The 13438-nt window shown below is 47.9% G+C and overlaps 1 protein-coding gene across 1 annotated transcript; it reads left to right on the forward strand.

The window, feature by feature from the left end:
• Positions 1-49: 49 nt before the first annotated feature.
• Positions 50-12646, forward strand: TGME49_215710 (hypothetical protein). Its single transcript, XM_018779700.1, has 16 exons — positions 50-1490; positions 1980-2083; positions 2413-2603; positions 2852-3059; positions 3231-3334; positions 3879-3981; positions 4565-4615; positions 5446-5553; positions 6139-6443; positions 6971-7069; positions 7504-7576; positions 8360-8482; positions 8819-8920; positions 9647-9730; positions 11338-11446; positions 11900-12646. Exons 1-16 carry the CDS (start codon positions 920-922, stop codon positions 11995-11997), a joined length of 2433 nt encoding a protein of 810 aa, XP_018635683.1. The 5' UTR covers positions 50-919; the 3' UTR covers positions 11998-12646.
• Positions 12647-13438: the final 792 nt, after the last annotated feature.

Genomic DNA, 13438 nt, shown 5'->3' on the forward strand with positions numbered 1-13438 from the left:
TTGCGAGACCTTTTGCAAGCGGTGAAGCGACCTCAGCTGAAAGACTGGGCTGCTGCGGAACTCCGGATGGAATTTGCGTCCTTTCGTCTCCACTGTTTCTTCCTCGCCGGCCTGTCCTCGCCAAGCAGCGCAAGAACGAGAGAGGCTCTTGCAGGTTGACGGAGAGGGAGGGGCAAGTGTTCGAAGGCCTCTTTCTCATGCCTGGAAACGGCCTTTCTGTCAACAGTGGTTCGCTGGCGTCCGTTTCAGTTTCCGCGCTCCCCGGTCGCGGCTCTGAACGCCAGGCTGTCGAGACACCGCAGGGCGGGCCAGTCCACAGGACTGAAGAAGGCCAAAGAAAACTCGGGGGAAAAGGCATGACGAATGTCTCTGTTGCGATCGCTCTGCTCACATGCAAACTCGCGCGAGGAAGAGACGACATCTGGAATGATCTCCCGGGTGTCCATACACCCGAAAACGCGTCAGCTGCGCTTGGGAGTTCGCGCGGAGAGACGTTCCGGTCTCTGCTTCGCTTCTGAGTTGTTTTCTCTTTCTTCTTCTGTTCTCCTTAGTCCTTTCTGGCCGCGTTCTTCCTGTTTTGTGCTTGAGTTCGCGCCTCTCTTCTCCGTGCTCCGTGTCTGCCTCCCGATTTCAACTTCTTCTGCCTCTGAGCTGCTTCTTCTTTAACGCTTCTCCTCTTCCTCCTCTCTGTGCTCCTGGAGTTCCTTTCCCCGAGTTGACGTTTCTCCGTTGTTTCTTGTCCGTTTCTCTCGAATCGTTTTTTCTTCGCTTACTCGTCTTCTCCCTCGCCTATTCGCTTCCTTCCTCACGTATTCGTTTCTCTTCCTTTCTGAATCGTTCTTTTTCCTCCTTGACGCCTCCGCTCTGATTCCTGCTTCTTGTCATTGCCTCTTCTCTTTTTTCCTAGCCTTTCCCCACAATGCGAGCGACGAGAGCGGCGGTGCCCCGAGTCGGCCTGGCGCCTTGGCGGGTGCCGTCCGTCCGTTCCTTTTCATCTCTTTCTTCTTTTTGGGGACGGGCGTCTTCTTCTCTAAACTTTCACTTTCGTTCTTCCGCTCCATCCTGTTCGTCGGCCTCTCGCGTCCATCCTCGTTCCCCTCCTCAGCGTTCTTCTTGTTCCTCTCCTTCTTTTTCTGGTTCTTCTTCCTCTTCTTTCTCCTCTGCTCCTTCTTGGTCGCCTTCGTTGCCGGGGTGCTCCTCCTCTCTCTCCTGCGGCGTCTCTGCCGCTCTGTCTGCTTCTCCTCCTTCTCTGCCAGGATACGCTCCTTCTGCTGCTCGCTTTTCCTCCTCTGTCGCCGCGCGGTCGCGGTTACAGCCGACGCAGGAGGCGAGCGGAGAAGCGCGAGGAAGCGCAGAGGATGCCCCGGACAGCGACGCTCGGCGGAGGTGGACAAATCCACAAGACGCTCAGTGGCCGCATCTCCCCCGTGCTGAAGTTGAAGCGTCTCTCAACCTTCTCCTCACCGACCAGGCCAGGCAACGAGACACAGGTAACGCATGCCGAACGTCTGAGGCTTCCGCGTCTTCCCCGCCTCCATGTCTGTCTTCTCACCACTCGCCACTGCTTGTCCATTTCAGGTTCTCACACAAGCAACGCATGTTCCCTCCGCGGCCGCCGAGCCTCGAGAGTCCTCTCTCAAATCGTAGATATTTACCTCTATTCATCTGCATCTATGTCGAAACACATAGAGATCTTTATGTCTCTCCAGAAAGGATATCGATAATTAAATATATATATATATATATATATATAATTATATATATAGGGTTTATATATATATATAATATGAGTATATTTATAGGTACAAGTGAAGAGGTATACTTGGGTGTTTCTTCCTCTATGTCTGTGCGTCTGTAAAATGGCATTTCCTGTACTTCTATTCCTCCGGATATTCAGTTCTGTTGAGTCTTGCAACGGTTTTTTTAAGGCGGAGAGAGAATTCTTTCGACTTCTTTGAACTCGATTTTTTTTCTCTCAGGGGTCGCGTGGGTGACAGGCCCGGTGGGCGTCGGGAAAAGTTACATGGCGCAGTTCGCCGTTCAAAGGGCCAAGCGAGACCCCAGCCTCGCACGCGACACTCTGGTAGGCCTCGCCACTTTCCTTTCCTCAGGTTTAACTCCTTCACAACAGCAAACGCTGGAAATACAGAGACATACATATATATATATATATATACGTATATGAGTTTCTGTATGTGAATTTATCTATAAATCTATGGGCGTCTACCTCTCTCTGCATATATATATATATATATATCCATATATATCCATAGAAGAGACTCGATTTTTTTGTTGGTACCATTGCATGCAAGATGACTGTGTCGCTGGTCCGTTTTTGGACGTTTTCGACGAATGTGTCTGTCGGTTCATCAGAATTGCACTGTGTCAGGCGGATTTCGTTTTTTTTTTCAGGTTCTCGCCTTCGGCATGAAGGCGGTGGCGCACAGCAGCTTCCCTGTTCTCCTCGGTGTTTTTCAGAGGTCGCTTGTCAAGCAGCTGCTCTCCCAGAAAGCGTCTCTCGCGCGTCTCGCCTCTCCAACTTCTTCTTCCCGAGGGAGGGAGACATGCTTCCCTCGCGAGGCGTCGTCTGAGGTTCTGACAGGGTGAGTCTTCCTCTCGATGATTTCAGTCGAGGCGGACGGGTGTCGAGTTTTCTTCTTACGTTCTCTCGGTCATGCATGCATGCCGCCGCGCTTCTTGTGCAGGCTGTCTCACGGCTCGTTCTTCGTCTTTTTGCAAACAACGTTTTGGTTCTGGCCGCGGCACTGCTCCCCTTCCCTGCGAAGCCGGCGCGTATGAACGCTCCGCCAGTGTTGGCTCCCCCCGCTTCGCTCTGCATGCTCTCTCTCAGGCCTTGGATCTGCGCCACTGTTGACGCCGCTTGCCCATCCTTTCGTCCGTCTGTTGCCTGCCTTCTGCGCTCTGCCGTTTCTTCTTCGCTGTCTTCGTCCGCGCCTCCTCCGTTCGCTATCGGGACTGGCCTCGCGCCGACGGACGAGAAGGAGAGACAAGCGAGGACGATGCGCTTCGTGGAAGCGTTGGAAGACGCGACTGTGGAAGTGAGTGCTCGGCGATAGCGGAGGCAGAGTCTCTGGATGTCCTCGACGCGAAGTTCGCCTTTCGCTGCCTCGCGTTTCCTCCGCCCACTCGCGCTCGATGGTCGATCAGGCGACGAGAGGAGTCGGGTCTCACGTCGTTTTCGGCCGTTTGTCCCTTTCGTTTTTTCTTAGAGCTTCACGCACTGGCGAGGCTTGCTCGAGTTCCTTGCTCTGAAAGTTCCTTCGTTCTCCCTGCAAGCGAAACTCTCAGAAAAAGAGCCATGCGACGCAACCAGGTAGCGTCTCCGAAGTACACGCGGAGGCCTCAGCGAAGCCCCACACATCGTCGCGCAAAGGAAACTCTCAATTGTCTTTGTGGCTACATATTTTCTCGAATGGTCTGTCCTAGACAAGTTCATGACGCGAAGAGGAGAAGACGAGTAAAAGCCTTCTTCATCGATGTGCGACGGAACTCTCTGTTCAACGACCTCTCGACCTGTCGACCTCCCTGCCTTTCTTTCTTTGTCTGTCTCTCGTTACTTGCCTGTCTTTCTCATTCCCTCTCTCTCTCTATATATATGTATATATACATTTGTATAGATATACATATATTTGTGTATATGTGTATATATATATATATATATATATGTATATCTGTCAACCGGTGTTTGCATGGTTCCATTGTACTGTGTCGATCAATTTTATTTTGTGTGAGTAAGCTGAACATTTTTAGCGGAGTTCTTCGCATCCGTTCTTTGTTTTCCGTGGAGTTCTTTCTTCTGCGCGACTGCGTTTCTCCCTTTCTTCAGTCTGCGTTTTTCGTCTGAGTTTTCTTTTCAGCGCCGCGTTCGGCCTGCTGCGGATGGCGGCGGCGCATGCAGAGAACGCAGCGTCTCGGAGGGCGAGCGAGGGCGCAGTCGCGGAGTATCCGACAGGGGAGAAAGTAAGCAAACAGAACAACGCTCTTCTATTCCAGATTCATTCTTCACGCGAAACAGCAACCGCTGACACAGTCGAGTTTCTCATTCACGAACTCGGCGTCTCCCAAGAGACCTGAGAACGAACGTTCGATAAGTAAAGAGACAAAGAATCAAAGCCAGTCCGCCAGGAGCATGCAACGGTACCCATGTCATCTTTCCTCTGCCCACGTAGAGCTGGAAATATATATATATATATATACATAATTATGTAGTGCATATATATGTACATACATATATGTATATATAAAGCAATCGGAATATATATATATATATATGTTTATATTTTATATATATACTATACTGATACATAGACATACATATATAATATGCATATGTATCATGTGTAAATATTTATTATATGTATACTCTGATTATGAAATCACATGCGGAGAGAAAGGTGGAGATGTTGCCTGGTACAGATGACTGCTTTTTCGCGACCCCTGTTAGGAGTGAACTGAATGGTGGATTTTTAAATAGCGAGGAGTTTTTTTGAGTTGCCTTGTCTTGTTTTATGTTGTCTCTTCTCTGCCTCGCGTTTTCGTTCAGTGGCTGGAATTCTTTGTGGCTCTTCTCGGAGGCGTTCAGCAGGCGACAGGGGTAAGAGCTTGTTTTCCTATTTCCTTTGTTTCTCTTCTCCCTCTTTTCTGCCGTAGAACTGTTATCTTCCCTACATCTCTTCTTTTTCTTTGTCTGCCCTCTCTTCTCCTGGAACCTCGGTTTCTTCTTCCCTTTCTCCTTCCTGTGTTTCTCTTTCGTTCTTTTCTCCTTCTTCTCCTTCCTCTCTTTCTTCTCTTTCTTGTCTTTCTTCGTCCTCTGCTTCGTCTGTTTCTTCTTCTTCTCCTCCTTCGTCCGTTTCTTCTCGGTTTTTTCTCCTCCTCGTCTTTCGTCTTCTTTTCTCCACTCTTCTCCTTCTTCTCCTTCTTCTCGTTATTCTCTTTCTCTTCATTTTCGACCCTCGTGAAGCATTGCGAGTCTTCGCACCTGCTGCTAGGCTCGATTCCTTGTCGCTCCCCTTCTCTCCCTTGTCCAGGCTTCTCTCTGTTGGAGTCTCCCTCTGTGTAGTTTTTCGTTTGCGCTCGTCAAGGAATTCTAATCGCGTATATATCCGCTTTTCAATGGAATCTTGCACGACGGTTCTGGTCTTTGAATTTCTGCATCTGCCCGTTTCGGTGCGTCCTTTTTGCTGCAGAAATATAACGCCCATAGGGAAAAAAGATATAAATAAATATATATGTGTGTGGTGTGTATTTATGTACATTTGCGTAATTTATGCGTACGGATACCTGCACACACCGGATGCTTCGTGATGTAAAAAACTGTAAAGAACTCATATTTTGGGGGCGTTTTCTTCCTGTGAATCGAGTGTTTCGGTGCGCTCTCTCTTTTGATCATTTGTTCCTTCGTTTTGAATGAAACTCACTCTTCAGGCTCGCCTCAGTCTATGGATTGACGACGTCGAAGTTCTTTGTCTGTCTCGATACTTGGATGAACGCGGTCCTGCCTTCCTCTCTTCTCTCAACAGAATCTTCCTATCCGTAAGCGACACAGTCTTCGCATTCAATCGTCGACATACAAATACAGTCACGTTTATATGTATATTTATATATATATATATATATATATATATATATGTATCTGTAAGTCGATATGCAAACGTAATTATCGTGTACACAGGTATGCATGTGTATTATTTATAAAATGTTCGTGAGTGTGAGAGGGAGAGAAATGTCTCAGGGGCGCGACTGTGGCTTTCGTCGATTCCGGCAAAGGGTGGTTTCGTCTGTGACGAATGGCGTGAGTATTTCGCTGTCTTTTCGAGAGTTTATTTTTTATGCGTTTCCTTGTCCATGTGCGCACTTCACAGTGCGCCTCTTTTCTTTCGACGGTCTTCGGCACTGATCCGTTCGAGCTTTTGGCCTGCAAAGACGAGGAGAAACATCATTCAAAAGGCTTACATCCATCATCCTTTTCGTATCTTCCAGAGTGTGCATGCCTCCTTCAGCATACCGGGAATTATGCGTACGTATATATATATATATATATATGTACATTCGTGTATTTCCAGATTTTCACATTTTGATTTTTCTCTGTTCGGTGATTTTTCTTTTCTTTGCATGAAGCCGCGGACTTCCTTTCCTTTGGTGTTGCTGACGGCGGACTCTTTGACGAGCATTCGTAGCATTTGCTTGTCTCGAGAAGAAGGAAAGAGACGCCCCCACCGCGAGTCTCTTCCCCCTGAAGTAGACGGCCGCGAAACGCAGGAAAAGGAGACACCAGCAGAGACGAAGGCGGCAGCGGCGACGGCTGGGGAGGAGAGAGAAGCGGGAGGAGATGCGACGGAGCAAGAGGAGGAGAGGAGCATGAAAGGAGAACGGAGAAACGTGGAAGTGATCGAAGTCGGAGACCTTACTCGGCAAACAGTCACGTAAGTATCCCAGAACGACCAGCAGAAAAGCACGGAGATAAAGCCAGAAGATGAGAGATGAATAGGAGGGAGAACAGAGTAAATCCAAGAGGCGGAGGCGAAGACGCGTTTGCTTTTCTTTGTCTGATGTAATCCTTCTTGGTTCTCTCGTCCGCACTTGCTCTCGTTCTCTCTTACTTTTCTTCTTTTCTGTCTCTCGTCTCTTTGTGTTTGCCGGTTCTTCTGGTTATTCTGTCTGCATCCTCTCGTTTTTCCGATATTTCTTTGCCCCTTCAGTAACCACCTTGCTTTTTTCTGCTGTCCGTTTTTCATCTGTCTCCCCAGCGACTGCCTCCTTTTCTCCACATTGGTTTGGTTCCTCTCTGCGCAGTTCTCTGTCGTCATTCCTGTATTTTTTCTTTATTTCGGGGTTTTGTTTATTTCATCGGAATTCTTTTTGTTTATTTTTCGTTTTTTCCTACTTTTTTCGGGAGGGGTTAAGCGAATTTATATTTGCGGCTTTTTTATGTTTTTTTGGGATTTTTCAGCGACATTTTGGTCCCGAGAGTCACGTCGATCCCTGAAATCCCCAGAGCGATTTTCCTCGCCGTTGGTGGCAACTGCGCACTCGTTGAAAAAATCACAAAGTAAAAAGATACATTCATTCCCTCCTTTTTTTCATGCATGCCTCTATCCATAGGTGCAATCATAGCTGTGCAATCAAGCACACATACATGTATACATCTCCATACCCATGCCTGTAAATGAAGGTATAAATACTCAGATACATCGATATATATATATATATATATGAGAATGTTTATCCGTCTCTTGGGGTTTTGTTTCTTGTGTATTCTGCGTGCCTTGTGTATCTTTTTCTCTCGTACAAATGCCTCCATGTATGTATGTATGTACCTGCACATGTAGGACCGTGACACCTCTCCTTCCTCCCGCACATACATATACATATCTATCCACTTATATGTATTTATATATATATATATATGAATTATCTCTGCATCGGAGAAACGCTCCATTTCACTTTTGCTTTGTGCGTGTCACTGTGTATGTTTTGTATCAGGGGATTGATTAAATTGAATGGCGAGCTCTGGCTGGAGGAAAACAGAGCGCCTCCGGCAGATCACGTGAAGCAGGTGAGGCAGAAAGGCGACAAAAGCTAAATGTCTGCATTTATCGTTAAAGACGCTTCGAATCTGAGAACATAAACTGTGCATTGGCGATTTTCCCTTATTGTGCCCAACATCGGTCGATACAATTCCGCAAACGTTTTCTTCTCTTGTCTCAGATCCCGGTAAACTCAGAATTTCCATCCATGCTTTGTACGTGGAAGGCCTGAAGCGTAGGTACCGCTTGCAGAATCGTTTCTCCTGTGCTAGATACTTATACGTTCTATATATAGATATATATGTACATATATATATATACATATATATGCATAAGCATATATATATATATATATATATAGCTGCTTAAATGCGTGTTTGAGTACGTGTATCCAAGATGGATGCCTTGTCATGCATCAGGTACGGTTGTCGTCTGTGGTGACAGGCTGCCTTTTTTCTCGTGAATGAGTCGTTCCTTTTTTCGACGACCTGAAGTTTTTTCTATGTCTTTTTCATTTTTTTTGTTGATTCGTCATTCTCGTCTTACCCCGCCCATCTTTTGCTCCCCGTTTTTCTCAGTCACCGTCATTTACAGTTGCGCGCGGCTCTGCACCTTTTCCTTGCCTCTTGTCTCGGGGAGCCTCTGCGTGTTTCGACTGCTTCTCCGACTGCCTTTCTTCCAGAGAGTTTCGCTGCCTTGTTTTCTGTTAGCGAGTGTCTCTGTCGCGTTTTTCGCTTCTCAAGCGCGTCTTGGCGTCTCTGTCGCTCTAGGGATCCTCGAGACCTTCTGCGCCTGCTTCGTTCGATTCTCAGGTGCGAGATCCGGACGAGGCCGAGCTCGCGAGAGACGCGTCTGAGGAGGAGGAACGAGACTGGAGATGGTGTGAACGGCAGAAGGAGTTTTGCAGAAACATCACGAAAGACCTTCTCGTCGAGGTACGAATTTCACAGAGAAGATCGAGAACTCGCAGACGCCTGAAGAACGCTTGAAAAGAATACATCCACTTTTCAAGCTGCGTTTTCCCTCCTAGATGCCTCTTTGTGTCGCCGCGTTTGTGTCCAGGTGTCCATACACTCGAGTGCCTGTGAAAGTACTCCGTGCGTCTGATGACTTCTCCTTTTCGCATCCTGTGCTGCGGACGGATGGTGTCTATGTTTTGCTTCCGGAGCCTCCACAGTTTCCTCTGAATCGCTTTTGCTTGACCTTTGCTACTGCGTTTCGTGCCCCCCCTGCGCTGCTCTCTCTGCGGGTGTGTGTGAACCCGATTGCAGGATGTGCGGCTGTTTGAGTGGCGCATGCAAAAGTTTCTTTCGCTGCCGCTCCTGACACAGCTGCGGGAGAAGCAGGGAAATGAAATTCACTTCCTCGTCACGGTGAGCCGGGCGGCGAGTTTCGAAGTTCAAAAGATGCGGTTCTCAGAGAGTCTCTTTCAAGACACTTGGAGGCGAAACGTTTGGACAGCGCTCACTCGTCGCGTCACCAAACGTTACGTCGCTCGAAACCGAAGCCGAAGTCCTCGCCGGTGGACCCCAAACAGAAATATATTTGAGAAGCTTTTGCAAATATGGACGAATATTTATTCATTTCTACGTGTATCTTAAAAGAACGAAGCGGATTGAAACACACGGAAACACGGAACCACAACACACATTGATACACAAATGTTTAATCACGGTACATATATATATATATATATATATATATATATATGGATATATATATATATATGGATATATATATATATGGATATATATATATATATGGATATATATATATATATATGTGCACGTTGAAAGAGGGAACGCCTTCAAACACACACAAACAGAAAAACACATCAGACGTTCATAAGCGAATGTCTATTTATATAACAATGTATATAGAAATAGATGTATATTTTGAGGAAAGTTTATATTTCTCGATGGTGTAAAAGTAGGCAAGTGTTTCTGGCGACTCTCTGCACATGTCTTCGCACTTGGATTGGGAGACACGCAGATCCTTTTTTTCGCGTTTCTTGTCCTTTACCTCCAGTAGGGTATCGTTGATGTTTTGTGATTTCTTCTTTTCGTTCCGGTGTATCTTCTTCTGTGCGGCTTCTTCAGGTTTTCGAGTCGCTGCGGTACTTTCTCTCGAAGCCTTTTCTGCTTGTTCGTGACCTGCAGCGTCTCGACAACGTCGTCATTCTCGTATGTTCTGCTTCCTTCTCTTCCTTTTCTCACGAGCCCAAACAGGTTTTCCTCGTACAGCAGCTAAAACGCGATATACACAAGGAAACGGGGGTCTGTAGAAGCAGTGGGGAGAGTGCAGAAAGCGAGGAGAAGGCAGGGAAGAAAAGACACTGCGAGACAAAGAAAAGTGCCTGAAGCAGGAAGGCACCGCAGAACCAGAAGACATGGCTCGAAGTGCGTAGAGGAGAAGCGGAACGACAGCTAAGAAGATGGACAAAACCTAGAGGACACAACAATTAAACTCAGAAGAAAGCACGAGCTGGAACGAAAGAAAGAGACAGTAAAATGAATAGGGCAAGAGCCATGAGGTAGGTGGACAGACGATACGAGAGGAGGAGATGCAGAGAGAGGTAAGAAGGACTGAGATGCGAAAGAAGATAGAAGAGAACACAGCAACTCAAGGTCGGTTTATGGCTTTGTCAAAGATGCAGTACGCGAAGAAGATAAAGGCAAACGCACTGCAGAAGATCGAGAAGGAAGAGAGGACTCAGAGGCAGAAAGCCGAGAAGTGGAAGAAGATAAAGACGTGGAGGAATCAGAAGAAGACGATAAGCGAGAAGATAAAGAGGATGAACTCTTAGAAGATGAGAAGGAAGAAGATGCAGAAGTTGATGATTTGGAAGAAGACAGAGAGGATGACTTCCTAGAAGATGAGAAGGAAGAAGATGCAGATGTTGATGATTTAGAAGAAGACAAAGAGGATGAATTCCTAGAAGATGAGACGGCAGAAGATAAAGTCGTGGATGATTTGGACGACGAGAAAGAGGATTGCTTCGTAGAAGAGTCAGAAGAGGTCGAAGATTTGGCAGAGGAAGAGAAAGTTGAACATGTAGACGGGTGAGAGGACAACGGCGAGGAACCGGCTGGGAGCGATGAGTGCTTAGAAGCAGAAGACGAGAGAGACGAATGAGAGACAGACAGAGTCGTAGAGGGAGATGGCGAAGGTTCTGACACAGTAGACGTCTTCGGTATCTCAGGAGAGGTCTGTGAAGATGGGAGATGACGCGAAGAAGAGAGAGACACTTGACCTGGGGCGACAGCCGCAGGTTGAGATCCTGTGCATTTCAGCGATACATGCAGACGCGAAGATGAGCTTTTCGAGGTGAAACTCATTTCGGTGGAAGCGCCATTTCTCTTCTCGCTGCTTGTAACGTGCGTAATGTCTTCTTTTTCTGAACCTGTTTTCCGCGTGGACACCAGCGAGGCACATGCATGCGCCTGGGAGAGAGACGTAGTGTCTCCTCGGAACGAAGCTTGAGCGAGCAGAGCAGATGAAGAGCTTGTCTTTCTGTCCATCTTTTCAATTTTCGTTTTTTTTTCTGCTGACGTTCGTGGGGGAAAGGAGGAGAGTCAGCGCAAAGACTGCGGGTTTTCTCGTCTCGTTTCTCGGCTTCTCGGCGAGAGAGTGCGAATCGAGTACAGGAACTCCTGTGTACTTGTTTCCTCGGACCTGCTCCTCTGGCGCTCTGAAGAAGGTGGAGGAGGCAGCGTATGTTGAGCATGCAGCTTCTCTGAAGACGCAATTGCCACTGTTTCTGCTGAACGCGGTTGCCGTTTCTTCCCAGGGCCTGCTGGATGCAGGATTGTTGACCGCGCGGTTTCAGCCGAGTCGCGTACAAGTCGCCAGCGAACTGTACAGACACCTGCTGTCAGACTACATCAGCACCCGATACGGTAGGACCTGCAAAAGAAGCGAAAGGCCGACATAAAAAGAGGGAGAGAAATGAGAGAAGGACCGGCGGGGGGAGGGGGACGAAGCGAGGCTCAGACGCGGTGAACGCCTGTGGCTCTGAGTGAGTGACTGTCGCTGCTCCGATCATTCCAAGCAAGCAGGGAGTGAACGAGACTTCATTTCGATCCTTTGTCGACTCCCAGCATCAGTCGCTTTCTCTCTTTTTTTTATCCATTTTCTCCTCCGTGTTGGTCCTCCTCCTTTTTCTTCTTCCTCGTTTTATCACATCGCGTTTTTCCCCCGTCGCCCGCAGGGTGTAACCCGTGTCTTTTCCTGCTTTCCGAGTCCAGTTTCCCTCGGATCTCTCCGCTTCGCTCGAGGCATTCTTGTCCTCGTGTACTTTACCGAGTTCGCGTTCGTTTTCTTTTCTTTTTGTGTCTTTTCTCTCTCTGCAGCCTTCCTTTCCGTTGACCAGAAAGCGAGCTACAACCTGAACTGGTTGATGAATGAGAAATCCATCAAATACCACGTCGACCGTCTCTCCGAGTTTTAATCAGCAAATGGAAAAGCTACAACGTGTAAACTTGACTTGAACGTTTTATTCTCTCTGTCGCATGGAGGGTCAAATCTAAACTTTACAAAGATGCAGGGAGGTTCGTACTTCCTCAGCGGAGTCGGCCGGGGATGTCTTGCTGGTCTGTTTCCTTTTCACAGGACTCCCCTCTCAGCGCTTCTGCATCTCTCTGTTTCTCCTACTTTTTTTTCTCTACAGTGTGTCTGTGCATGCGTCGATCTCCCAGGAGATTGAACCTGCGCCGTCGCGAGGTCCTGCCGCCTTTGCCGTTTCCACCGTCCTCTCTCGACTTGCTCCTCTGTTGCTGTTTCTGTCCGGCTGTCTCTTCGTCGACCTTTCCGGGTCGTCGGTCGTTTTTCCCGCGAACCGAAAGAAAAGGTCTCGTCTTGTTTCTCTTGCCGCATCTTTTCGCTCATCTTTGCTGTTTTTTTGCGTTTCCTCTACTTTCTTTAACACAAAACTATTTCTCTGTCTCTGTACCCTCAACAGCGGCAAGGCTGTGTAGAGAGGACTCATTCTGCGGCTTCTCCACTCTAAGCAAACGCGCGAACCTGCTGCTCGAAACAGCTGGAAGCGGAAGAATTAATAGTATTAATCTCGTGCGACCTTCGGGTTCGTCCACATCGGCTCTACTCTATACCCCTCACTATATACATGCAAATACATATATATATATAAATATGTATAAATATGCGTATATTTGTGTGCGTGGATAACTGCTACGACTTGTAGTGAGTGTGCGCCACATCGTGAAAAAAAAACTCCTGTCCAGGGTGCTCTAGAGACTTCTATGCCTCGGAAGTCAATAGAACTGAGGACCCTACCTCATCCGTACGTGAGTACTGTTGGGGCCTTCGACGAGGACGCGGAAAAAGAAAGCTCTGCAGATGCTGTTGTGTTCTCTGAGGATGGAATCCCCCTTTGATGAGAGTGTATGCTACGAGGTCGGTCTTAGCGCGTCGCATGTGACGACACAGGCAATTGTTTTAGATAGACAGACATGGAAATAGTCTTACCGATTCAACTGTGCGAGGCGGCGAATCACTGCGTCGAGCAGATCTTGCGAAAAGCGAGACTTCTGTCTCTGAACTGCCCCCTCTCACACACCGTCCGGAAGATGCGTGTCAACCGGAGTCAGTGTGTGCTCCCGCGAAACGGCGGCGCGAGAGCCCAAGAAAAGAAGGAACTCCCGGAACGAGAGAATCAAGGAAGTGTGAGTGGCGGTGAGAATGGAAGAGGAAACTCTTAAGAAACGCACAACGCGTTTAACTTGCTCTCGCATGCACAGACGCGCTCCCGTTGAAGGCCGCTGTGTTCGGCTAACCAGCCCGGTCTGGTAAGGTTGGTGACTATGGAGAGGTCTTTGTTTTTTCAGACGCGAAATAAACAGGAACGTAGGAAAGCGGCAAAGAGGTGTGTT

The sequence above is a fragment of the Toxoplasma gondii genome, chromosome X, assembly GCF_000006565.2.
Source record: "Toxoplasma gondii ME49 chromosome X, whole genome shotgun sequence".
NCBI lineage: Eukaryota > Apicomplexa > Conoidasida > Eucoccidiorida > Sarcocystidae > Toxoplasma > Toxoplasma gondii.

Coding starts and splice junctions, on each gene's coding strand:
- TGME49_215710 (XM_018779700.1), top strand. CDS start 920: ATGCGAGCGACGAGAGCGGCGGTGCCCCGAGTCGGCCTGGCGCCTTGG. Junction 3,982..4,564: donor AGTATCCGACAGGGGAGAAA/GTAAGCAAACAG, acceptor GTTTTCGTTCAG/TGGCTGGAATTCTTTGTGGC. Junction 8,483..8,818: donor CGAAAGACCTTCTCGTCGAG/GTACGAATTTCA, acceptor ACCCGATTGCAG/GATGTGCGGCTGTTTGAGTG.